Here is a 27,578-nt window from a genome sequence, read left to right as displayed (position 1 = left end):
ATATGCGTGCTACGCATAAAATCAAAGATGTTTGTCTTTTGATCGCATAACATACTTTTGAGGTAAACAACAACTGGTTTATGTAAGGGGATGACCTTATTTCTCTGGAAATTTATCATCATCTTCGTCTTCTTGTACAACTGTTCTTTACCACCCTTATTCTTTCAGCTTATTTCTTCACAAGGGACGATCTCTTTTAATCGCAGCTGTTTGTATTCAGCATCTTCTTAATATGTATTCAAGAGTTTTCTGCAGTGTTTTTAAACTTTTTCAGTTAGTGTCTTCTGCAGATCAGTGAACTGACGTTTCCTTCATACATTGGTTTCAAAACCACCCTTCTGCTTTTTTTTCTTGAAATATTTCCTAACAAGAACTGATTATAAATTTTTTATTTTTTACAGCCCGGACAAAGTTCTGGTATTTCGAAAATAACACCACAAGAACGCCTTAAGAAGAAAATGCAAGCATTACTCAACAAACAATGTATGGTTTTGATTGTTATTTTATATTATCGAAAAAAAAAAAATCTCGAATTTTCTAACTAATTTTGGAGTAAACTTACTTTTATTTTCACATAATTTCTGTCTATATTGTATAAGTTATTTCCATTACATTTTACAATTCACCTACTACAGATAAAGCCGATAAAAAAGCTGAAAGAGAGAAGAGGGAAAAAGTCGAACAAGAAAGAATCGATCGGGAAGATGAAATGAGAGAAATGTCGATAAAATTAAGAAAACGGTAAGTAGGAGAAATTTGAATTTAATTTTGATTCTTGAGATTTTTTTTCCCACACTAGACTTAAAAGAACAGAACTAAACAGACGCTGTCGACTATTTAAAAGACTCTTAGACGATAGATCAAAACTTTATCTGGACAACAAAAGACTGATTTATACTTCTATTTTGAAACCCATCTGGGCTTATGGAATAGAACTGTGGTGGGGTTCAACCAAACTCTCCAATCTCCAAAGGATTCAATCGCTACAATCTAAAATACTTCGAACTATCGTAAACGCTTCATTTTATATCTTCAACCTGACTGACCTTAACATTCCTTTTGTCACACAAGTTGCTGAAAACACGATACAGAAAACTCGACTTCAGCCTGCAATCTCATATAAATCCTCTAACTAAAAATCTGTCTTCTAGAACTCTTCCTGACAACCCGACAAGACGTCTTAAAAGATAGTGGCCTTGTGATCTCCTCTCAAGTGAAGAGAGTGGACTAACCATATAATGTTTTGGAGTGTTACCACTGGGTAACTTCTCCACTCATTTACTTCCTACTGTTCACTGTCACATTGTTACTTATAGCGCTAAAGCGCTGATTGGCACAATAAACCCCCCCCCCCCAAGTCTTTTTTTTAAAGTTTATATTATTTATTTGTTCTTGTTTTAGGGAACGCATGCGTAGACACGAATACTTAGCCGAATACGAACGTTTAAGATCCGATTCTTCCCATTCTAGATCACGAAGCCCTTCCTGGAGTAGAAGCCCTTCTCCTAAAAGGTTTTAATTTTATTTATTTTTTACTATAATTGGTTGATAATGCTATTAATTTTTAAAACAATAGCAAAGTATTTACTTATATGGTTATTATTAACAAAACCAATTCTCAGAGAAACCAGATTTTTGAGTTCGTGATTTAGAACGTACAACATTTCTAAGTTAATCGGCTCCATTTGTCTTTTTTTGATTTAACTTTACTCAAAAACCTATAATTTTTATTTGAAAAATTATTTTTCCACGATTTTGAGCGTAAAATTTGAATTGCCGACTAGTTCAAATGAAGAAAGAACACTGGTGCTTATCCAACGATAAATCATAGCCAAAGCAGTTTAATTTTTGAAAAGTGATCTCTAAAAGTGCTTAGAAAGACATATTATTGTTCACATAGATCTTTTTTTTTTAGCTTTAAGAAAGTTTTGTAAATTACTGTTCTACTTAATTTGCAATTAAGTTAAGTGATTTCCTTATATTATCTGCCAACTAATTACGCCATTTTGTTTATTCTCTCCTCAGACATGAAAGGAGGCACCGATCTAGATCTAGAAGAAGAACTCGATCTAGATCGAGAAGTGTTAGTCGAGAAAAGAAGAGCAGGCCATTACCTAGGTTGATAATATATAACTTACTGTTGTTGTGTGTCACAAAACTTTGGTTATATTATTTAGTCTTTTTTTTTATATTATATATATTTTAAACTTTTATCTTTTTAATATTGGTTTTTTAAAAATATTAATAAATAATTTTTGTTATGTTTCAGGCCATTGGTTGATTACTAAATTGATTACTATTGCGGATGAGAAAAGCAATATCAAAATGTAATATATAAGAAAAAATATCCTACTATAAATCGAAAACAAACTTAAAATTGAAGAAGATCAAACAATATTTAATCAGACAAAAGTAACAAAAAAAAAAAAATGGAACAAAAGAAATTGGGCGTAGTTGCGGAAAATACTAAAATATATTTGCTACAAATAACGTAAAAAAAAGACACCATTTGCCTAATCAGATTAGAGTGAACGTAAATATTATATACATAATATTTTTTTGTTTAATGTTCACGCTGTACATTTTTTTAAGCAAACATTTTTTTTCACTCTGATTTTTATATCTGCTTGATTGATCAGTGAAATTTAAATATGCAGCAAATATTCCAGTTAAAAAAACCAAACAAAAAATCGATACATTGTTTTTTTTTTTTTTTTTATCGACATTACTGGAGAGCGGCGAACAGTGAAGTATCTTAAGAGGAGATAAAAATTAATTTTTATTTATATTTATTATCGAGGATTGTTCATTTAGAACGGAAGATCGATTACACTTTATAATGAATAATAATGAAACGAACTATTGACGAAGAAAAAAAATCATTTGATTCGTGTTTAAAGAAACAAAAAAAAATTTTTTTTATTGTCTTTTTTATATGTTACTATATTTTTATTTTAATAATGTAAATTTCTTAAAAAGAAAAAAAAAAAGAGAATTAATTTTGTAAATAAATCATTATTATGTAAGTGACAATATTGTTTTTACAAATTATCATCAGCTGTTTAAGTTGCTCTTTGTTTATTTTTTGCGCCTTAACAGCTGTTTTATTATTGCGTTCTCCATTTATGACTACAAAGAACAATAATGCCAGTTATGTGCAGTTAACAATAAGATTTTTTTTTTTTTTTTTTTTTAAATGGTTCTTAGAGTTTTTTTCTCTTGGTATACTCTTTAAAGCAATTTTTTTTTATTTGAATTTTTTTTCAGGGAATTTTATTTTTTGAGGTCTATCGCGTATTCTCCATAAATGCTAGACCACTCACACACACTCTGTATGCCTTATTTTCTAAGCCTATTTCATTAATATTGAATTAAATTCGTGTTAATTTTGCCAAGATTACAATCAGTAATTCTAATTTTGGATATTTTTTTATTTATAGTAGCCGACTTGTACTTAAGTTCATAAAAATTCCGTTGTATAGCGCCAATGTGTACTCTAGGGTAGCGCTCCGCAATCATCATACCCATACACTTCCACAGTCGAATGCTTTTCACGTAAAAACTTATTCATATTTATAGAATATACGAATAAATCTCTACTTTAGCAATCTCGAACATTTTGTTTTCCATATTTTAACGATTTAACAGCAGGTATGGCAATGACTGTTAAATAATGATTGGACGAGGCATCTACGAGTGTAATGTTCGAAAAAATGAGTTTTATTTTGTCTAATTTTCCAGAAGCGGATCGTTCATTCAATAATAAATTTCTGCCATTTTCAATAATGGGAGTCTCAACGATTGAAAGTGGCACCACAGTGTTAAGGCACGTCCACATCTGAAGTCATAGGCGCCCGGAGCCTTTTTCCAGCGCACTGTCGGCCTCCGGGAAGCGTACTCCCGTGACAGACATCATTGTCTCCATCACCAGGGAGCTATAAGAAGCTTCTAGGAAGAGAAAATCTAAGAGCCATCAGCTGGATTCGAACGCGATTGGTAATCCAGCTCGCTTACCTCTGTGCTAATCCTTTCTCTATCATATGTTACAACTATTATTAGTATTATTTTTTACAGCGCATCGATTACTGAGGTTACTCATTAGCCCCCCTAATTATTTTATGCTTCTCTCTTATGGCCACTCGAGCTGGGTATCGGCACGTGCGGAACCTTCTGGTGTCCACACACATCTTGCTGAGCATGCACAGTAATAAGATCATAATTGGTACGATTTTTATTTGCTTCTTTATTTATTATAATACCATAAGCGGAGTTTGGACTGGCCTCACTGCGTTTTAGTTATCCAGCGTGAAATGTTAAGTCACCCAGAATTGGCAAATCGTTACGGAGCTTTGCTCTAGAGCAGTCGTCCCTGTAAGTGGCAAACGTGTGCTCCAGTGGTTCACTAAAAAACAAGTTTGATTCTAAAAAGAGGCAATTAATTAATTAATGAATAAAGAAAAAGCAGAGCCCGAAAAGATATTGTAGGAACATCCTCTTCCCTGTGAAGAAAATTTTCCTTGGAACCAAAAAAGAAGCTACATCAATCTGTTGTTATATGTTATTGTCCAAGCGAAGTTTTGTGTGTATTGTTTTTGTGAATACAGAGCCGGCCGTCCAGACGGATTTCTGGCGTAGAAGCTTTAGTGATTGCAAAAGCGGGATTATAGAAAGGTCAGACTCTCTAGGAGGCAGGGGTGTGGTCGTTGTAATGGTGCTGCTACATACCTTATAACTCCTGGAAATTAAACCCTGAGGAAACAGGGAAATGGGTCGAGTGTAAAATGTATAATCAGAGAAAACCATTTTACTAAGCAAGCACCTTTGCTAATAAATTATCTTTGGAGGTAACATTTCCGGCAAAGGCACGTACAACAAAAACTTGTAACTACCAGACCATAACACAGTAAAAAAATTAGTGATAAGATTAATGAAATTTAATGAGAATACATTTCGGAGATGTATCACAAGAAAAGATATTTCCTTCACATTGTGCGAATGCGAAATGGTACTGCCTAATTCTTTGATCGTATCTTCGTATCCATTGATTGCAGTAAATCATAATTGATCAAGACCGCTAAATTGTGACGAGAAACTTTTACGGCGAACATTGTGTACTTCCTTTAAAAATACATCATTTCTCTGGGACATTTCTTATAGTTCTTAGCTGTTTAAGGCAAACAAACGCTGACTCAAGTGACCCCACATATTTTCCGATAGAAATCAGTGAACCTGTTGGTATAGTTGAAATTTTCACTGTTTTTTGTTACAGAATGAAAAATTTACGCATCAAGAGGTGAAAGTTTTGTCCTGTTAAAAGATGACTGTTGCAATTTTAGTTTTTCATGGATATCAAAACTAATTCTTAATATATCTCGAGAATGCACCATTGATAAACAATAAACTTGCCTTATAAGATATCCTTAAAGCCAACAGCCCGCAAGGGGTAGCTGTTGCATGCAGTTACTTGGGGAGTAACGACCCCACGGGTTACCCCAGTATTATACTCCATGCGCCTAATTAGAACATTACACAGTACTTACGTACTGAATTTACTTATCGGTCACAAATGGTCTGAAGAATTAATCTGGGAGAGGTGAATTAAGAGAAGAGTCATTCTCGCCAGTTAAGGGTAAGATAAGATTGTTTCACTACCTATGCATAAAAATTACTAAATATTTTTGAGGAATCAGTTATGAATAAAAAATCTTTACGCCTACGTTTCGAACTAAATTTAGTACATCTTCAGGATTACCATTAAAAAACAACTTTAATCACATAGCTATAGCTTTTAGATTATATTAATTAAATTTATTTTCTCTATGATAATTTGTAAATACCAGATTTTGTTTTGTAGCCTTGAAGATGAACTAAATATAGTTCGAAACGTAGGCGTAAAGATTTTTTTTATTCATAAACTGACCAAAACTCAAGAATTTCTTAAAAATAAAATAAATGTCGGGTCAAGAACTGCTACTATCTCATACAATTCTCAAAGTTTAGGTTTAACAGAAAATAATTAAAGACACTTTGTTTTCTAATCATTCAGGTATATTTAATATATTAGTGTTGATTCTATTAAAATACTTACTTTTTTTTTATGCTAAATGGTAAACTTCGATATCTTGGACTCAGCGATGTATCAAGGTCTTTTATTCTTAATCTGCAATAAAAAGTAATTGAAAGTTTTGCATTAGCAGACACATAATTCTTTTGTACCAGTAACTTATCCTCTACATAAGGAATATTTTTCTTTTAAGGTTTAGGAATGATGCCTAAAAAATAGTGAATCAATTTCGACTCAGCAGAAACGAAGTCGTTCATTGTATTGTCTAAAATGAAAAACACTTGAATTAACAAAAGGAAATGCAACTTTAATATAACAGGTAATTGGAAATAAAATGTTAAATATTATTCATCATTAAGTTCCGTTTATGAAGGCGAACACTTATCCGTTGCCTTCCATTTGCATATGTGAACAGAGATGTCTTACTTCGCCACTATTTTTATTTTGATTAGTAAATCATTGGTCAAAAAGAAGCAATAATCAAAAAGTACACTCTTCTAAATTGACGTAAATACGAGGGTCGTTTGAAAAGTCCGTGCAAAAATAAAAACTACTTAATTTTTTGGGGTAAACCTTTTTTATTTTTCAACATAGTCTCCTTTTAGGCTTATACACTTCGTCCAACGCTGCTCTAGTTTGTTGATCCCTTCCGAATAATAGGATTTGTCCAAGTCTGAAAAATAGCCATTCGTTTCTGCAATCACCTCCTCGTTTGAATAAAATCTTTTTCCCGCCAGCCATTTCTTCATATTGGGGAACAAATAGTAGTCCGAGGGAGCCAAGTCTGGAGAATAGGGGGGATGTGAAACGAGTTGGAACCCTATTTCCATTAATTTTGCGACCACAACTGCTGAGGTGTGAGCTGGTGCGTTGTCGCGATGGAAAAGGACTTTTTTGTGCGCCAATCGTGGGCGTTTTTCTTGCAGCTCGGTTTTCAAACGGTCCAATAACGATGAATAATAAAAGTTTTACCCTTTTCCAGATAGTCGATGAGGATTATTCCTTGCGAATCCCAAAAGACAGTCGCCATAATCTTTCCGGCCGAAGGAACGGTCTTCGTCTTTTTTGGTGCAGATTCCCCCTTGGTAACCCATTGTTTAAATTGTTCTTTGGTCTCAGGAGTGTAGTGATGTATCCATGTTTCATCCACAGTGACGAAACGACGCTTAAAGTCCTGCGGATTCTTCTGGAACAGCTGCAAACCGTCCTTGCAACACTTCACACGATTTCGTTTTTGGTCAAGCGTGAGCAATCGCGGCACCCATCTTGCCGATAGCTTTGTCATGTCCAAATGTTGATGCAAAATATTATGTACCCGTTCATTCGAGATGCCCACAGCACTAGCAATCTCACGCACCTTCACTCTTCTGTCATCCATCACCATATCATGGATTTTATCAATGATTTCTGGAGTAGTAACCTCAACCTGGGCGCCCAGAACGTTCAGCGTCACTTGTGCCCCCCATATGGCCACTCCGAAAATTTTGAAACCACTTATAAACTGTTCTAATCGAAGGTGCAGAGTCACTATAATGTTTATCAAGCTTCTCTTTAGTCTCCTGAGGCGTTTTGCCTTTCATAAAGTAGTGTTTAATCAACACACGAAATTCTTTTTCGTCCATTTTTTGAAAATCACTCGACTTTCTCGATTCAAACGAATGCCAAACACAAAGAAATAGACCGATCTGGCTGAAACTTGGTGTGTGTTCTTCCAAGAGATGCTACTAACTAAACCTAACCTCGATACGCGCCAGTAGTGCTATCTCTCTGACTTTGCACGGACTTTTCAAACGACCCTTGTATAGTTCGAAACGTAGGAGTAAAGATTTTTTTTATTCATAAACTGACCAAAACTCAAGATTTCTTAAAAATAAAATAAATGTCGGGTCAAGAACTGCTACTATCTCATACAATTCTCAAAGTTTAGAAGGTTTAACAGAAAATAATTAAAGACACTTTGTTTTCTAATCATTCAGGTATATTTAATATATCAGTGTTGATTCTATTAAAATATTTTCTTTTTTTTTAAGCTTGATGGTAAACTTCGATATCTTGGACTCAGCGCTGCGTCAAGGTCTTTTATTCTTAATCTACAATAAAAAGTAATTGAAAGTTTTGCATTAGCAGACACATAATTCTTTTGTACCAGTAACTTATCCTCTACATAAGGAATATTTTTCTTTTAAGGTTTAGGAATGATGCCTAAAAAATAGTGAATCAATTTCGACTCAGCAGAAACGAAGTCGTTCACTGTATTGTCTAAAATGAAAAACACTTGAATTAACAAAAGGAAATGCAACTTTAATATAACAGGTAATTGGAAATAAAATGTTAAATATTATTCATCATTAAGTTCCGTTTATGAAGGCGAACACTTATCCGTTGCCTTCCATTTGCATATGTGAACAGAGATGTCTTACTTCGCCACTATTTTTATTTTGATTAGTAAATCATTGGTCAAAAAGAAGCAATAATCAAAAAGTACACTCTTCTAAATTGACGTAAATACTACTTACGATCTTATTTTTCGGTCCGTACAGTTTTAAAATGCTTAGAATAAAAGCAACATTAACTTGGAACAGCTTGCTCTGAGTAAAATGCAATGAATGTTTGGAAACATTTTCATCTGTACAGTCTAGCTCAAATGTTTTACAGTCCACCAGTATAATTCTTTTTTGCTTATCAACAATTTCCGATCCGATGGAACACTACATCTTATCAGCTTGATACTTCAGAGTGAAAATTAGCATTAGAGCGCGTAGAAACTTATTTTATGATCGTATTGTAGGACTTAAAGTAGATCTTCAGGTCTTTAAGTGTAAAGTACCTATTTATTTTTGAAAGTGTTTGCTAGCTACTTTATGACAGTTGAAATGACTCAAGGATTTCCAGTTTACGTTTGAGTGGTGATCTGAATTATGAAGTGTAAGCTGTTTTAGACTTTTTATGTAACATCTACCACCGGACTGTTAGATGGGCTTGTAGATGGAATCGTAACTGGGATTTGCGCGAAGGAAACCATTACGCCAACCACTGAGCCGCCAATACCTTCCCTTATAGTGGAAAAACTTTACTTATCTAGCGCTTTATTTCTGCCTTTAAAAATAACCCCTACAATTACATAGGTTGTGCAATTTTTGGATTATAAATAAATGAAATACGTTCTGCGATAATTTTTGGCTTTAGTCGATGTCAGTTTTCTATCCGGGATGATATTACTGCGCAGCTTCTGCAGTTGGTAAGGTAGGCTGTCTTGTCTCTTAAGTCACTTATTGTAGGTACTTTCAGCTTCCTATAGATTTGTTCATTTAGTACTTCCAGGCGATAATCAGTACCTAATTTTGGAAATATTTTAGCTTGTTCAGTGAATTTATTGTTAGCCCCCCCATATACTCGGAGGAAGTATTGACCAGTACAGAAGTCTGAGGAGCATTGTTGTCTGTCTGTCTGTCGATTTTTAAGAAGGGCAAGGACTGACTTAATTTTATTATAAAGTCTGGAGTCGCGCAATTAATGGTCATTTGTGAATAGAGTTGGATGCGCCACTTTGTATATCTTTTTAAATGATATTGACTAGGTTATTTTGAACTAACAAACTTTTTAAGTGATGAAGTATACAAAGTTGTTTTTCTCTTTCGTGTTCAACTATTTTGTACTGACCCTAGACCCTTGAGAGGCCTTTTTTAATTAATTTGTTTCTTTGTTTTTTTTTTTTAATTACCCTAATTTTGTAGAATAATCATTGTGAAATTTTGAGTTGGTAGGAGAGAAAGAGAAAGTTGAGAGCTGTAGGAGAGTCTTCACTAATCTTTCTTTCCTCTCCAGTCAAGGTGAGAGAAAGATATATATACACTAATGAATAGAGAGAGCCGTGTTTTCCAGTACCTGGGTTCAGTGTGTGCGTGTCCTCTCCAAGAATGTAATTTCCCAGCTACGAGCCCCACGGGAGTAGAACTGCGCCAACACCCTAGACTGTTCCCTGCCATCCAATGTAAATGATGTCCTCCACCACAACTACATAACCTCCTCGCTGCTCAGTCAGTCCTGGCATACTATTTTCTTCTTTTCCTTTTAAAATACACGCACAAACACACTGTACACACATATCCAAATATACCATTCAAACAAACACATTGTGTTCCCCTAGTATTTTCCTTTACGAATATATATACATACATAACCGCTGTTTCTTGGCCATCCAATGGCCGAGAGACACCATCTACACACTACTGTCAACACAAGTGTTGATCTCCTTTTTTAGTAGAGAAACGCGGTACTAGAACCTGCCCACAACATCTTTTATAAACAAACATACAGTGTTACCATTCCGCAATATAACTCTTGTACTCATTTTCCCTACAATTTTGTGAAGCTTTTATTTTTCATTTATTTAACTACTTTACAATACACGGATTAAGCGACATAACTTCCTCTACATTTTGTTTTTGCAAAAGGAAGTATTTGTGATCAAATCAAATTTTACAGCATTGCGGCCTTCGCTTGGAAAACAGTAACCCGTAATTTAGAAAAGTAAAACTGGCCATACTATGGTGATTGTGCCAATTCTCAGGGCCATCTTGACTTTCAGGCCTGCATACTTGTTTTATAAATCGTCAGTAAAGTCCTATTTCCGATCGAAGGACGATCTTCATACTTCCTATGATGTAGTAAGAGAAAATTAAAAATTACAAACTGCAATCTCTAAAGTATCATTACTTTAAAAAGTTTTATAAATCATATTAAAAGAAACAAAAAAAAAAATGGATAGAGCGGAAATAAAATGTACATGGGAAATAAAGTAATGCTGCTCACATATGCTCGCGAGGAAAACAGATGGTAAAAAAGTCGTTAGAGGTTAGGAAATAAATTTATGGTGGAGTTTTTAGTGAAGCGAGCGAGTGCTGGGACACTCTACCCAACACTATGTAAAATTAAACAATCCCTGTTGTTTTTTCTTTGTTGGTCGTCCATTTTTATTATTTTTTACAACTACCACAAGTTTGGAAATATTTTTTAATGTCACCACATAGATTATTTACGATACATTAAACCCACAACATACTCACTTGTGTGGAGCATATTTTTAACCGTGTTTATATATATATTTTTTATTTTCATTTCTCTATTTATTAACTCTTGCAGACTATTTAAACATTCTACCGGACGTTTATACATAGATAACTATGTTGGCGTCTATCACTTTTATTCTGATAGTAAAGTTTAATGACACATGTTTCTCTTTTTCTGATTAAATCCTTTAAAGTTCTTTTACTTCAATACTAGGGATTTACTTTTTTTTTCTAACGCTCGAGATGACAATGTTATGGACCCTTAAAAGAGTAGGAAAACAGGGGCTTTAATGAAGACTCGTGTCAAAAGTCAACAAATGGGTGACCAGGGGCAGACCATCTGCGGAAGGGATGTTCCCACGATCGAAGGAGCGGCTCTGAAATGATAATGGAATTGTAACGAGGAATATTGGTAAAATCATAAGTGCTTAAATAGGCGCTACGATAGCCGAGCGGTTAGAGGCTAGGCCCGCAATGCTAAGATGTATTGCGGTAATAGGCTATATTCCCAGTCTATACTTTTAATGGTTAATATGAGAAATTTTGCAGTAAAATATGTTTGCTAGTCGCCACGGTAGCCGAAGCGGTTAGAGGCTAGACCACAAAGCTAAGATTTATTGCGGTACTAGGCTATATTTCCAGTCTATACCTTTAATAATTAATAAGAGAAATTTATATAGTAAAGTATGTTTGCTAGTCGCCACGATAGCCGAGCGGTTAGAGGCTAGACCCGCAAAGCTAAGATGCATTGCGGTACTAGGCTGTATTCCCCGGTCTATACCTTTAATGGTTAATAAGAGAAATTTGCAGTAAAGTATGTTTGCTAGGCGCCACGGTAGCCGAGTGGTTAGAGGCTAGACCCGCAATGCTAAGATGTATTGCGGTAATAGGCTATATTCCCAGTCTATACCTTTGATGGTTAATATGAGAAATTTGAAGTAAAGTATGTTTGCTAGTCGCCTCCGTCCACGACACCTAATTGGTAGTTGGATGTAAAGCACGCCTGAAAAAGCCCCCTTCTTTAATTACTTGTTTTCTGCTTCCAAAATACGGTGCTACGATTATCAAACAGTTCATCTAACTAAATTTACTAAATGATAGAATTCATTTTTTACTTCCCTTATCACAGTAAGTCGTGCGCATGTTTCTCAACAGGTTTCTGAAAGATACTTTCAAGTTCATTGAAGAATATAGCTGGAAGATTGCTCTAGTGAGATTCAAATGAGCAGCTACATGTCCAAGCTCTTCAATCAGTCTTGGCTATACTTTAGCATGGAGAAGTGTAGTCTCTACTCCAGGAGAGTTTGTCTTGGTTAGTTGTTCCCTCTGAACGTCCGTACCCCTTTGGACAACTTGGAGAAAGGCAATGTGCACACTTAATTGCTTTTACCAATTAGTTAGTAGTTGGCCACGGAGCACTTCATTTACCACCTCCGCACTGCGCCCGTTGGCTTCCCCCTCCCAATCATCTTATTTCCTTCTCCAGTCACTTTACTTGCACAACACACAATCTCTCTCTCTCTCCTGACCCCAGACTGTCTCTCCTTTATAGCAATTTATAGGCCTCAGGGAGATGTCATTATATAAGTGATGCAAATTGAGTTATTGGGCCCGTTCTCTAGTTCGCACCACGTGAACATCCGACCCACCCACGCTCGGTTTTACCCATGCACATTTTATCTTCAATTATGCACTCCTTTAAATAGTACCCGTATTTATGGATACCAGCTATCGCTCACTCCTTATCTACCCACCAAAATGATTGCTCCTTTTAAGAAAACGGCAATTCGGTTTAATACTAAGCAATCTGCGCATGCTTTACCATTAAACATTAAAAAAAAAATAAAAATAAAAAATAAAAAGTAGCTACTTGCGGGATTCGAACCGGGGGTCTCCAACTTAAAAAAAAAACAAGCTTCAAAACCCTCCACACTACATCATTTAACTCACACCAAACCATTACTAATTCAGTGTTCATTATTTTTGGTGACTGCTGCCAGTTTCAGTCATGATAAACTTTATTATGCCGAGCTTTACGAACTAGGGAGTAGGTCATCTTCAGAGCTAATTGACAATGTAATATTTTATATCATTAGAGGGTTGGTGTGTCTTCTGTCTTGTCAGTTCATGCACTGTGTGTGATGGGTTTTTTTGTGTTTGGTTGTGAGGAGGTCAGTGTTACCAATTGTCAAGTACTTGGCGTATAGGTTGTTACAACTGTTCGTTTTGAAATTTAGACTGTTTTCTGTCTTTAATATGTATATATAATTTCTAGTACTTTCCTTTTTTTTTTGGTGTGTTGGTTTCTGATTTTTGTGTGTTTGGGAAATCGAAAGTGTGATGATTTTCCTGTGCTATGTAAGGAAAATGCTGTGGTGTTCTTCTTTTCTTTAGTTTTGTGCCGTAAGAGTGTTGGTACAGTCTGAAATGGTATACATATCTAAGACAGAAAAACAGTCTAAATTTCAAAACTGACGCTAACAATTTAAAGAACATATACGCCAACTTACTACAAAATACTTGACAATTGGCAACACTGGACTTCCTCACAACCAAACACATATCACACATGCTCAGTCCATGAACAGACAAGACAGAAGACTCACCAACCCTCTAATAATGTAAAATAGTACATTGCAAATTAGATAAATAATTTTGTAAATTTCACATTATAGGTAACATATTCATTGTAATATAATTATTGTTAACACACCGTAAATATATTCCACAGCCCTGAAGATGTGACCTAGTCCCCTAGGTCGAAAGCTCCGGCATAATAAAGTTTATAATGACTTAAACTGGCATTTATTTTTTCATCCTATGACTAATTCTTAATAACTCAAAATTTAATCTTATTTTAGATAGCATCGCTTTCTTAACTGTAACAAACTTTGTTCTCCTCCTCACTTAAGAAAGTCCTCGGCACTTATACTTCTTTTAAGAAAAACGGAACTTTGGCTTCCACAGGTGGTCTGGGAAATTTATCACCCCTTAACGGTTCCTTTTGCTCTCCCAATCTGCAGAAATTCTAATCTTTAACTAGTATAAATTGGGAAAGTGTAATCTAAAATATTTTTCTTTACTTTAGGAAGTAAAATAATTACTATAAATAAATTATTAAGTATACAGTACAAAATATAAGGAGAAGTCGTGTAATTATTATTTACTCTTATTTTTGTATTTTTTTTTATACTTTTTCCTAAGCCGCCTGCTTTTTAACTTAAATTACGGGACAGTGTATATTGCGGAAGAGATGTTACTGGGCTTTGGTGACGTAATATATTGTATATATTTAGAGCGAGAGGACATGATATAATATTGGGCTGAGTGTGAATGAGGTTGAGAGGGGAATGGAGTACGAAGAACATAAATAAGGAGACGACCATCCGTGGAAGAGATGCGGTTTTTCTGGCGACGAGACCTAATGTTCCCAGAGTGATCCCTGGAAGGCACCTTCTACCTGCCTCCACTTCTTCCAGCAGCTCTTGCTTGCCTTATCCTGCCACATATAAGGGAGCAGCAGGGCGCTCACTACTAGGCTGGTTGTTCCTACTTCTCAGATAGTTGTGGATTGTGTGATCCTCCCTGAGGACTTGGAAGAGCTCTCCTTCTATTTCCTGCAGGACTCTTTCTCTCTCTCCTCAATCCTAACTAGATATATAAGGACACACACATACACACTCACACGTAGGATTTATCTAAGCCCAACAGACCCTAATAAATTGTAGTAGGAACTTCTACTTCATGTCCCAGAGTAGCTCCCGCCCTCTTGGGCGCACATCACACATCCTTGTCCCTACTCTCTCCAACCTCCCTTCATCCATTCTACTTTTCCTTCTTTCCTTCTCTCACAGGGACTGCACACCCGCATTTTTCGTATCCTCTTCTTAATATACTCCCAGACCGCCCTATTCCAGTCCACAAGAAGAGATACTGCCACAAACCCTCTACTCATTCCTTAACTCTTTATCTAGAAGGAGAGAAATACCACATACCAAACCACTGTCACCTTGATGGAGTTTTGTGAGTATGTAGCTGTGGGGATGTTTGTTCCTGGCACCTTCTTTAGTGCCACCGAGACTCTTCAGATCTTTCCAAGGATGGTAAAGCTTACCTATTTTCACCTGGTTCTTAACGAGTTCTCTTACTGCTATTTCTTCTTTATTTTTCACATTCCTAGCCGCAATCTCCACCTTCCTAGCTATGTCATACTCTTTTTTTACCATCCAAGTACTTCAGCGTGCTAATGCTAATAGCTTTGTCGTAACAATTTATATGTCCTCCAGTCTATTTTTATAAACCACTGGTCTTGCCTTCAGTTATTCTTGCTTGCTCTTATATCTGACTGTTTTTAAAGATGGAAGTGAATCAGCCACTTTCGGATACTCCTACCTCTCAACACAAATGTACCAAAACACTCACACAATCAGCTAAGATGAGAGACGTATCCATCTCCAGCAGGCCTGGTTAAATCTAACTAATGTTAAGCTACGTATGTGCATTAATCCCGGGTATAAGAGGGATCGCAAATTACAAATATTAGGAAAGGAAATAAACCTACAGGAAGTGAAGAGTTTCCGAACTGTAGGGAGGGTGTAGTACTTCATTACTGTAATTATGGTTGCTGAATATTCTATTAATTAAGGTGTTTTTTTTTTTTTTTTTTTTTTTTGAAGGCCCTCAACTCTAAATAAATGGCCCTAATTATTAAAAGTAATTGGTGCTGGCCACAATTAGCCTATTTTTTTTCTTTTATAATTTAAGGCACGTTACCCTTTGAGGACATTGGTACCTGGACAACATTCTCCATCACTGGAAGCTAGGTAAAGAAAAAAACAATGGACCGTCAAGTTAGATTCGAACCTGGGATCTCCGTACAGAAATCCAGGTCGCTAATTATTGAGCTAGTCCCTCTCCCAATGGTCTTTTTGTCTTTCCCGTTACTACTGGATTGTGAAGATTTGGGAATTTAAGTCTTTAAAGGAAGAATTTGGGTTTGTGTGTATGTTCGCAACAGATTTATTTTTAGAACACGATTACTTACCTTTCTCTTACTAATAATAAGAGAAAATGAAATAGTGTAATATTCCAGAACATTATTTATGTTTATACTTATGTTTTTGTACACAAATAAATATGGAGAACCCATAGTGCTGGAAAAATCCCCAGTACTATTTACAATGTGAAACGTAATAGCTAGAAAAGGGAAGAAAACGAAGAGAAGAAAATAACATCCAGCAATACAATGATGAAATATATATTGTTCGTACGGGGAAAAAAGCCAGGCTAAGAAATTGGGTGGTGGTGGAAAGGAATTTGGAGGCGGCAAAAGAAGAGTAGCATTCTGAGTACGATGGGTATTGTACGCGAGAATTGAGTTCCATTTAGTATTGGGTATTATTTGGGCTTTTGTACGAGTGCGTCTGTGTGTCGATGAGCTCAGTTGGGTAAAGCTGGAGTCCAATGTGCCGTGTATAAAGAAGCAGCCGATCAAAGATGGGTTTGTATTCAAAGCGGTGGCCGGGGGAGAGGGCGGACTATCATAGTCTGAGTGAGAGAGAGAAGGAAGGGCGGCGATCATGAAGTAGGAATATAGCCAGGGAATCCCAAGTGGGGTTTAGGCAACAGCTCAGGGCTTAAGGCCAAGCGACCAAGGGCTTACCTATCCCAGCCCATTCAGGCTGTGCTAGTATTCCGCAGCGATCATACAGAACGTTTTGCCATCCAAAGAACTAAAGCAAACGTTATCCAGCTTCGGCTTACCCAACAACTACCTCTTCTAAACTGTTCTCTATCTCTCTCTCTCTCTCTCTCTCTGAATAACTTGAACCAGAGAGAAAAAGATGTGGTAAATATGGGGAATTCTGTATCTTCTGCAAAAGGTAGCCCTAGTTTAGTCCGCATATCCACCCAAATCTTTCTTTTTCTTCAATTTTTTGTTAGTAATATTCCAAGATTTGTAAAATTGAGTACCAATTTCCGCTTGCTGGGTGTACAGTGACCGATTAAAAACCTACCGGACCAAAGACGGAAGAGGGAGTGCAGAACTGGCTTATTATCATGCGGCAAGACAAAGTCTAGCCGGAATATTTTTTTTTTTAAGTAAAAATTCTTTTATTAAATTTTGAACTTATTTTTCAACATTCATACGCAAGCTGAATTGAATTGCAAGCTCAATAAGTAAACCCAGTTCTATGGTGATAGATGCAAGTCCGGAACCGTGGTCAGAGTTGCTGTAATCGGGCGCCACGGTAGCCGAGCGGTTAGAGGCTAGACCCGCAATGCTAAGATGTATTGCGGTACTAGGCTATATTCCCAGTCTATACCTTTAATGGTTAATATGAGAAATTTTGCAGTAAAGTATGTTTGCTAGTCGCCTCCTTCCACGACACCTAATTGGTAGTTTGGACTTTAAGCCCACCTGAAAAACTAGGCGATTACTTTACTTTACTTACTTTTTTAATAAACCTACATTAAAGGAAGCTATTTAAAAATTATTAAAAATCCCTTGTTTGAAGTGACTCTTGAATACTATAATAAGAAAAACCAGACTAAGATTTTCTTTTTGTACCCAGGGAATCTCAGAATGGGTAAACTTAATGTCGATGCGATCATCCTTCCTTAGAAGCTAACAATTGGGAATAATGGACGCTATTTATAAGCACTGCAGGATTCCCGAAAAGTCATTGTGGTTGAAATGGGAACAGAAGAAAATGAGGGATGTGTCTTGAACGATTTATGATGGAGGAGGATATAAGATTTTTTTAAAAAAGAAAGAATGGCCTAGGGTATAACGTGTGGCATTAGTACCCGACTGTAGTCGTACATGCGTATAGGAATGCGAAACGGGTGTCCATGGCGTTGGTGTGGGTGAGATGTTGGAGGGCAGCTAGTAACCACCCCCCCCACTGAACTGGAGGGATATGTGCTAGAAATGGTGGAGGTAATGTTTCAGAAGGGTCAGGTCAAGGGAATGTAGTATGGGTGACGGTGGAAGGACCGTCCATATCATCTCTGCCTCTCGTTTCCACAACACCCTTGATATGTCATGATGTGCTGGGTCCCCCTTCGTGGACAGAATTCTTGAATACTTGATGTGAGGTCCAACGTTGTCTAGGCGGAGCACGTTGTGTCACAGGTGCTCCTGCTACACATCCCCTTCTTCTTCTACTTCTTCGGCTTTGCCACTCTTACATTCCCTCCATGTCGTCATACTGCTCGACAAGACAGCCGCGCTACACCCTTCGCAACATCTTCGGAACTGATGGTGCCATCTCCTGAATGCCCAGGATGGGAGTTCCTTCTCTACTTCTCAGTAAAAGTTTAGTCACGAGCATGTTACTTAAGGCTGTTTAATTTCATCCCATTAGGCTTGATCACTGGCTTGCATGAATCGATATAAAAAGACAATATCGTTTATTAAATTTTATGAAGAAGTTGTAACGCCTAAATGGTGATGAATTAATTATTATTCGGTTGAGGTGAGAAACAGGAAACCCCACAAGAAAAATATCAGCAGCACTCATCTGACTATCGCCCTCGAACTTAATGACATGTACAGCTCTCCGAACAAAACGAGAAGACGACCCTAAGTGGAAACACCTCCCAGGTTCTGAACCTAACTTTCTCAAAGTTCAAAAAAATCCGTCATGAATTGACCTCTACTCTCATAAACTCTACGAATATGATAGATAATAGTTCGAAACCGGTCAGAGGTTGCAATAAACGTGCGCATTACGACGAATGAAATCAACGGCATATTTTTAGGTTCAGCTGTTACCTAAGAACTTAATTTATTCATCAGAAATTCAGAATTAATCACTTTTCCGAATAGAATTTCCGGTTTTAGACATTTTCCACCCCTGTATTGATAAATAGAATTTAGAAAAATGTTAAATTAACTATAACTATTTTTTTTACTTAATTTTAAACCCTTGTTCAACTATTCCGGTTTTCCGACATAGTTGGCTTTCCTATTTTCCCCAAATTGATATAATACTTCCTTCATGTATTTAATTGCTAGTAGTGTATTCATTATTAAGTAAAGTAAAGTAATTGCCAATTTTTTCAGGCAGGCTTTACTTCCAACTACCAAATTAGGTGTCGTGGACGGAGGCGACTAGCAAACATACTTTACTACAAAATTTCTCATATTAACCATTAAAGTTATAGACTGGGGAATATAGCCTAGTACCGCAATACATCTTAGCTTTGCGGGTCTAGCCTCTAACCGCTCGGTATCGCGTCGTCTAATTCATTATTATTTATTTATATAAATTTAAAAGATTCAATTCGAATATGAGAATATTTAAATTATTTTCAGATAAGGGGATATCACATTTGGGAATGAAATGATTTTTTTCTCTATTCTATTTATTAAATTCAAGTTGTTTTTTGCTTCCGTTCTGTTGCGAGGAACCAATCAGCATCTGGAACAATAAAAAGAAGAGAATAATAAATATTAAATTCTAATATTCATTAGTAAAAAGTATGTAATTTAAAAAGCCAAGACCGTTCAGGGTTCGGGGGAAAATTAATAATACTCGGGCCTCACCAATAAATAATTTTTTAATATCCATTTTTGAGGTTTTTTTTATCACAAAAGTCAGTGTTTTGAGGTTCCGGTGTCTGAAAATGGGGTCCTTTTTTTTTTTTTTTTTAAGAAAATCATCTGTCTGTATGTCAGTGAACAAAAATATATCAAATTCGAAATCAAAATCAAAGGAAACTGAAACTTTATATTCCGATTTAACGTTCCAAAACCTTCAACAGGATGATTCTCCTTTTTTTGAGAAAAAAAAAATCCCCAAAACCAGATCCTACGATTTTCTTCAAATTTTGCAAACTCATTTTATTCAAGTTCATCTACAACTTTTATTTGAAACATATTGCCAGGAAAATTCGGTTAAGAGCATTTTCAGGTCAGGGAGTCAGGTAAAGTTATAATAATAATAATAATAAAAATAAGTAATCCCTATTTTTTCAGGCCGGCTTTACTTCCAACTACCAAATTAGGTGTCGTGAACGGAGGCGACTAGCAAACATACTTTACTGCAAAATTTCTCATATTAACCATTAAAGGTATAGACTAGGAATATAGCCTAGTACCGCAATACATCTTAGCTTTGCGGGTCTAGCATCTAACCGCTCGACTATTGTGGCGCCTTAATAATAATAATAATAGTAATAGTAATAATAATGTGTTTTATTAAAAAATAATCTTAATTCAAGAGAAAATAAATAAATAACAATACTTAGACACGGACTCAAGGTCCGTCTACCTAATTGACTTTTACAGTAAACCAAAGAGTTTACTCCACAAACTGAAAATAACTACAAACTGAAATACTTGCAAACCAAAAAATGATCTATCGTATATTTCAATGCGACTATAAGTATATCTATAGTTTTCCTTGAAAACGGGAATCTTAAGATTTTCAAAGTGATAAATATAAAAAAGCTGGTGGCAGCCGTAGATTGGGGTATTTTTTTGCACAATTTTCCAGCATTACACTTCAGTAACGGTATTTGTAAGTAGGGAAAAACGGTGAAAAACTAAATTGGACTGAAGAAAAGCGGACTCTAGAAAAAAAAAAAAGGGCATTTAATGTGTCACTTCTAGGTCACGCTTTTACCGCCTGTGTTATTTACTATCACATAAATGTGTTGCTAAAATTTGAATTGGGAGGGAATTTGTTGCTTACTAACGTGAGAATTGGAATAATAGATTAGCTCACTGTTTAGCGTTCATTGGAATCAGGATTTTCTTTTTCTAAGAGCTTCAAGAGATGGACAACAGAGAGAACACTGCCCGGAAACTAGGTGTGCACTGGAAAAAAGCTCCGGGCACCAATGTCCTCACATGTTGACCACGCCTTAAAAAAGAAAGTCGAGTGATATGCAGTTATAAAACAAGATGAAAAGTTATAATACAGCATTAGTTAGTAATTTTCTTTTGATGACTTCTACTACATTATACAGGGAGTGAGAAAAAGATTTTAAATATTATATATACAAATATAAAAGAGAAAATCCTTTAGGTGAAGTTTGTAGGGTGTTCTAGGTCTCCCCCAAGATACGTTCGGACTGTCTTCCCAGCGAGAATGTGATGTCCTCCATCTTATAATGTGTGTGATGTATTATGCATGAGTTGGTGTCAGCGGTAGGGGGTGGCCGAGTATACTAGAAGTTGTAGTAGAAGAAGAAGAAGAACACTGACAGATATGTGACTTGGACTTAGATTGGACCTAGAGATGATGGAAAGCGTTAGATAGCTCTGTTTAGGGGTTGTGGGCTGACCGAAGGATGAGTCTTGAGGAAGCTGACGGACGAAAAAGTAGTTGTAGAGGTTTCTTGTTCAGTCGCTTCCAGCGCCAGGTCTGAGTGAGTAACGTAGAAATGAGAGTATGCGGAGGAGAGAGAGTTGGCCGAGGAATGAGGAGGGGATGCTGGACAGAGATAGAGCGAGAGCAATATTATCTGCAAGGGGAGGCAGTGACGTATATTTGCTACACACACGCACACTCTGGCGGGGGTCCTCAGAGATGATATTTCATGGTCTTCCGGACAATTCCTCCCTCTCATCCGCTAACAGTCGCTCATACGTTCCACTATTACAGACTCACCAACACACGCAACCTTGGCAGAACAGTGAGAGAGGCCAGTTATGATAAAAAAAAAATAGTAGAGGGGAACGCTCATATCTAGACCCCGCCCACTAAGTCCCCCTCCATTTGGGGCACTACCTCCTACATCCATCGCATATGTTACCAATGTTATGGTCACTGAATTTGCTGAAGATGAACTTTTGGTTAAGACAAAAAAAAAATTGGGACAGATAGTTTAATTTCTTAGGGGGACCGAAAAGTAATCAAAATTTATTTTTTCTGGCAAAAACATTTATTTATTAAAGAAATCTTAAATGCTAATCAACAAAATAATTTCTATCATTTTCTAACACTTTTTGCCAGCGAAAAGGCAATCGTTCGATTCCCTTTTTAAAAAAGTCCTTCGATTTTTCATTGAAGAACTTTTCCAAGTGCGTTTTCACTTTTCCAACATTGGTAAATGTTTTACCTCTTAATGTATGCTCTAACGATCTGAAAAGGTGATAATCCGACGCCGCGAGATCTGGTGAATAGTGTGGAGGGGGTAAAAGTTCTAACTCAAGCTCCCTTATTTTTACCTGTGTTCTTTTTACTGCGTGAGGCCTCGCGTTATCGTGTTGATGGATCTTTTTTTTCTTATTGACCAAAACAGATCGATTTTTTTATGAGTTCTTGTTTAATTCGCTCGAGTTTTTCACAATACACTGTCGCTGTAACGGTCTGACCAGGTTCCAGCAATTCATAGTGTAAGATTCCAGAAAAATCCCACCATACACACACACAAGGACCTTCTTTGTCGTTAGTGACGGTCGAGGTGTCGGAACAGGACACCTTCCGGGAGAATGCCATTGTCTTTTTCGTGCAGGATTGTTGTATAGCACCCACTTCTCATCTCCAGTTACAATTCGTCGCAAAAATGGATCAGCTTCACACCAAGACAAAAGAGACGCGCTGATGATACGCCGTTTAAAATTTACCAATGTTGGAAAAGTGAAAACGCACTTGGAAAAGTTCTTCAATGAAAAATCGAAGGACTTTTTTAAAAATGGAATCGAACGATTGCCTTTTCGCTGGCAAAAAGTGTTAGAAAATGAAGGAAATTATTTTGTTGATTAGCGTTTAAGATTTCTTTAATAAATAAATGTTTTTCGCCAGAAAAAATAAATTTTGATTACTTTTCGGCCCCCCTATTAGTTTTAGTACAATAATTTTTTGTAATGCAAAAATAATTGAAGTCATAGAAATTTTTTTGGCTTTTCTGTTTTGGAATTTAATTCTCTAATGATAGATTTTGAAACACTATATTCTACATTCGACGCTAATATTTAATATTTTTCTTTAAAATGCTATCATTTTCCTGCCCCAGGCAGTCAGCTGTAAGAACTCCTAGCAAGAGGAAAACTATTTTAAAAGAAGCGTGATTTCCCGGAACTGTTGCTGAGATTCAAAATAAATGTATTGCTGTACTATTCAGTGAAATGGTACATTAGATGGATGTCTACCTCTAAGGCGCCACGATAGACGAGCGGTTAGAGGCTAGAGCAAAGCTAAGATGTATTGCGGTACTAGGCTATATTCCCAGTCTACACCTTTAATGGTTAATGTGAGAAATTTACAGTAAAGTATGTTTGCTTGTCGCCACGGTAGCCGAGCGGTTAGAAACTAGACCCGCAAAGCTAAGATGTATTGCGGTACTAGGCTATATTCCCAGTCTATACCTTTAATGGTTAATATGAGAAATTTTGCAGTAAAGTATGTTTGCTAGTCGCCTCTATCCACTACACCTAATTTGGTAGTTGGAGGTAAAGCTTGCCTGAAAAATAGGCATTACTATACTTATCTCCAGTTTAATCTTGTTTAGTGTGAACACTCGCATCACCTGCTTAGCTTATGTAATTAAAATTTTGTGATTTCCATAGTTCTCTATCTCACAAGATTTCTTCAAACTCCGAAATTTTGGATCATAATTAATTAGTCCTTGTCACTTTAGAAAGAATCTTACCCATCCCCTCTCAAAGACGTATTCTTAATCTGGTCTACCGATTTTCAAAAAACGTTAAAAATTCGTCTCAAATTTGATTCTTAAAAAATATTATACAGCTCTAAAGCAAGAAATCTAGCTCCTATCCGGCCCGAAAAGGTTTTAAATCTCATCATTAAATTAATAATTAATATTCGGATCTATATATACATATAAAATGCTATCTAGGTAGCCATTGCAGTTGTTATAGAAAGGGAAAAAAAATATGGAAGCCATGTTTAGTAATGCAGCTCTTTATCAGTTATTGATTATTTCTGGCGGGGTGGCTTACACGGACGCGCACATGGACGTATAATGTATAAAATGTCCGATTGCCATAATCTCTCGTTTCTATAGATTCCATTTTCATTGCACTACTCCATTATGTTACATTATTTCTTTTTGTAAATGAGAAATTCTTTTTTCCTAAAATTTACTAGTTAATTGAAAAATAATTAACTTTTATCTTTATGCGATAGCTAAGTAAAACACTAAATTTTTATTTAATAAAGTAATGTCTACTTTTTCAGGCGGGCTTTACGTCCAACAATTAGGTGTCGTGGACGGAGGCGACTTGCAAACATACTTTACTAATAAGTTTCTCACATTAACCATTAAAGGTATAGACTGGGAATATAGCCTAGTACCGCAATACATCTTAGCTTTGCAGGTCTAGCCTCTAACCGCTCGGCTATCGTGGCGACTAACAAACATAATTTACTGCAAAATTTCTCATATTAACCATTAAAAGTATAGACTGGGAATGTAGCCTAGTACCGCAATACATCTTAGCTTTGCAGGTCTAGCCTCTAACCGCTCGGCTATCGTGGCGCCTACATTAATTTTTATTTAATAATATGGCGCTTCAACCTATTTTTTAAACCTAATTTCAAATATGGTTTAACATGTTGAATTCATGTTACTATTGAACTAAATCGTAAATTGCTTTTATATGAGCCCTTAAAAGGCCCTTAAGAGCTTGAAGGTTGATGGACTGTGGTCTGTAATGAGAAGACACCATCCGGAAGCCGGCAGTAAACTAAAAAAGGCTGTCTTGAGATGTTAGCGCACCTTAAATAAAAATAATAGTTTAGCCACTACTTTTGTTATAAAAAAAAAAAAAAAAAAAAAACGGTCATATTATGTGGTTACAAAAAAGAGTTTGTGTAATTAATTATTTTATTTGTTTATAAAAACTTGAATGTTCAAGTTTGGGCAAAAGCTTTTAGGAACTGTGATTGGCTACGATTAAGTTACTACCTTCTCATATTGATAAATTTCATAAAAATCTAAGTGGAAAGAATAGAAACTAGTACTGCAATACATCTGAGTAATGCGGTCCTAGAAAACTTCATAGCTACCAAGGCGTAATGTAGACAAGTTGTAACATGTAGAGACCCACTGTACTACCCACTTAAGATACCTTAGAAGTATGAACACTACTGCCTCCTCTACCTCTAGAATTGCTCAATGAATGTTCTAATTATTTGTTTCAAATAAAAGTAACCGAAATTCGTTGGACAAAAAGAGAAATAAAATACAATCATTTAAACAATTTAATTGAAAAATTTATGAGTTGAAACCTCTTGAATTGTTGTCCAACTGAGTCGAGTGAGAGTCCCTCACAACTTTGAGCATAACCAAAGCATTTTTATTTTCAGTAAAACGCTCGTTTGGTAATATTAACACGATCGTAACACATGTGGAATTTATTATTTATTTTGTGTTGATTTCCTCTGATGAAACGAGAGACGTCATCGAAAGCCTTTATTCGGACTATTTTTAACTTTATAATAAATTTAAATTAAAAAAAAGAATATTATTTATAAAATTGAAAATTCTACACGGGGTTGTTTATTTGACTAAAGCGTTCCCATTAGTTGACAGTTGACAGTTCTGGTTGGGTACGCCCATATAAAATGATAGAACTGTCAATGACAGCTCAACCAATACGCAGAGTAGAAAAAGTATATACATTGAAATTTAACAAAAAATGAAATCTGGCCCGAACACTGACAAGAAGTTTGCATCCAAAGAGATAAGCCCAAGTACAGCTGAAACTCTTTGGCTCACCCAACAGGTTAAGAGAAAAAGCCATCGCTTCCGGTGTACTAATATTCTCATTGCAGGTAATTTTTGATTAGATATTTCATACTTATATCGGACATTGAAAATTACACAGGAATAAAGATCGATCAACAACAATCCAAACACATCGTCTTCTTCCCTGCCAGCTTACTCAAATCAATTATCCAGGACTCAACCTTGACAATCAATTTATCATAAAACCCTCAAAATCGACTCAAACTGAACTGAATCACAGATACATAGTATTAATGATACTATTAGACAAAACGCCCCAAACTTACATTGCACCAAATAAAGTTGAAAAAGTAAAGAAATGCCTATTTTTTCAGGCAGACTTTACGTCCAATTACCAAATTAGGTGCCGTGGACGGTGGCAACTAGCAAACATACTTTACCATAAATTTCTCATATTAACCATTAAAGGTATAGACTGGGAATATAGCCTAGTACCGCAATACATCTTAGCTTTGCGGGTCTAGCCTCTAACCGCTCGGCTAACGTGGCGCCTAGCAAACATACTTTACTATAAATTTCTCATATTAACCATTAAAGGTATAGACTGGGAATATAGCCTAGTACCGCAATACATCTTAGCTTTGCGGGTCTAGCCTCTAACCGCTCGGCTAACGTGGCGCCTAGCAAACATACTTTACTATAAATTTCTCATATTAACCATTAAAGGTATAGACTGGGAATATAGCCTAGTACCGCAATACATCTTAGCATTGCGGGTCTAGCCTCTAACCGCTCGGCTATCTTGACGACTATTTTGTGCAACATAAATGACAACTATACGGACTTGAAAAATTGACACATTAATGAGACATTTCTTGTTGGTTAAATCGTTGAAAAGAATATTGTTGCTGCCCATTGTGACACCTGAACCAAATACCAAATTTCAACATTCTGAATTTTTTGATTTCTAAGCTATGCTGACCACACAAAATTAATACGACATACGCAAGAGGAAATGATTCAATCTATAAAAAAATCTACTACATAGTTACGTCAGACGATGTAAACCAATTAATGATTGTAATTTAGTGTAACTTAGTTAATGGCGGACGAAATGCTTTCCATGTGGAGAGAAGTGTGTGTGTGTGTGTGTGTGTGTGTTGGTCAGAAGGATGTGGCGACAGGGCTGCCAACAAAGAGAGGTGTCAGTCTGTGTGAATGTCTTTGTGCTCTGTGCGTGCCTGGTTGTTAGTCCTGCATACATGTTAATTATCACGAGCATAGATTTGCATATTTACCATAATATAAATGAAGCCAACAACATGTAAATTAGTTAGGTACAGAGGAGAGAAAGCAAGATCTCTCCACGTGTGCTTTGACTCACTTCCACCCTCCATCTATCTACATGGCTGTGATACTCTCTCGCATCCATCTAACGCTGATTCTACAAGGAACGTGGTTAGCTATCTGGTTCCTCCTCTTTCTCACTTTTCAGCGCTATCGATTGGGATAATTTTGGTTTTTATTAATTGTTTTTATACCTCTTAGACAAATTTTAGCATGGACCCCTTGGATCTATTGTGGCTCCCACTACTCTAGAGCTCACTCTCTAGACCCGTCAGTTTAATCAAACTCTTATTTCTGGAGAGTGGCTCCTGGATAATAAAGCTCTCAGGCCTTGGTTTTTCCTTAGCCAGTCAAGCCCCACACACTGACACAACACATGCAATGCCGTTTCCCCCTCCTCCTCCTCCTGACAGAACCTACAAAGACTA

At 36.2% G+C, this 27,578-nt stretch overlaps 1 protein-coding gene across 11 annotated transcripts in view; it reads left to right on the top strand.

Annotated features, from left to right (window-relative positions):
• The window catches only part of LOC141453012 (CLK4-associating serine/arginine rich protein-like), a 185,383-nt gene that overhangs the window by 13,318 nt on the left and 144,487 nt on the right, over nt 1-27,578 (top strand). For all 11 annotated transcript variants that reach the window (XM_074126489.1, XM_074126024.1, XM_074126183.1 and 8 more), the window contains 10 exons: nt 402-483; nt 636-741; nt 1,402-1,512; nt 2,026-2,118; nt 2,270-3,996; nt 4,075-4,222; nt 5,270-5,629; nt 6,258-6,383; nt 8,095-8,166; nt 8,252-8,377. In XM_074126489.1, coding sequence (XP_073982590.1) covers nt 402-451 — 50 coding nt within the window. In that variant the 3' untranslated portion in view covers nt 452-483; nt 636-741; nt 1,402-1,512; ... (5 more) ...; nt 8,095-8,166; nt 8,252-8,377. The remainder of the gene's footprint in view (nt 1-401; nt 484-635; nt 742-1,401; nt 1,513-2,025; nt 2,119-2,269; nt 3,997-4,074; nt 4,223-5,269; nt 5,630-6,257; nt 6,384-8,094; nt 8,167-8,251; nt 8,378-27,578) is intronic.

This window comes from Rhodnius prolixus, unplaced genomic scaffold (assembly GCF_049639745.1).
Source record: "Rhodnius prolixus isolate KJV_2025 unplaced genomic scaffold, Rpr scaffold_1, whole genome shotgun sequence".
Classification (NCBI taxonomy): Eukaryota; Metazoa; Arthropoda; class Insecta; order Hemiptera; family Reduviidae; genus Rhodnius; species Rhodnius prolixus.
This window is presented reverse-complemented; position numbering and strand designations above follow the sequence as displayed.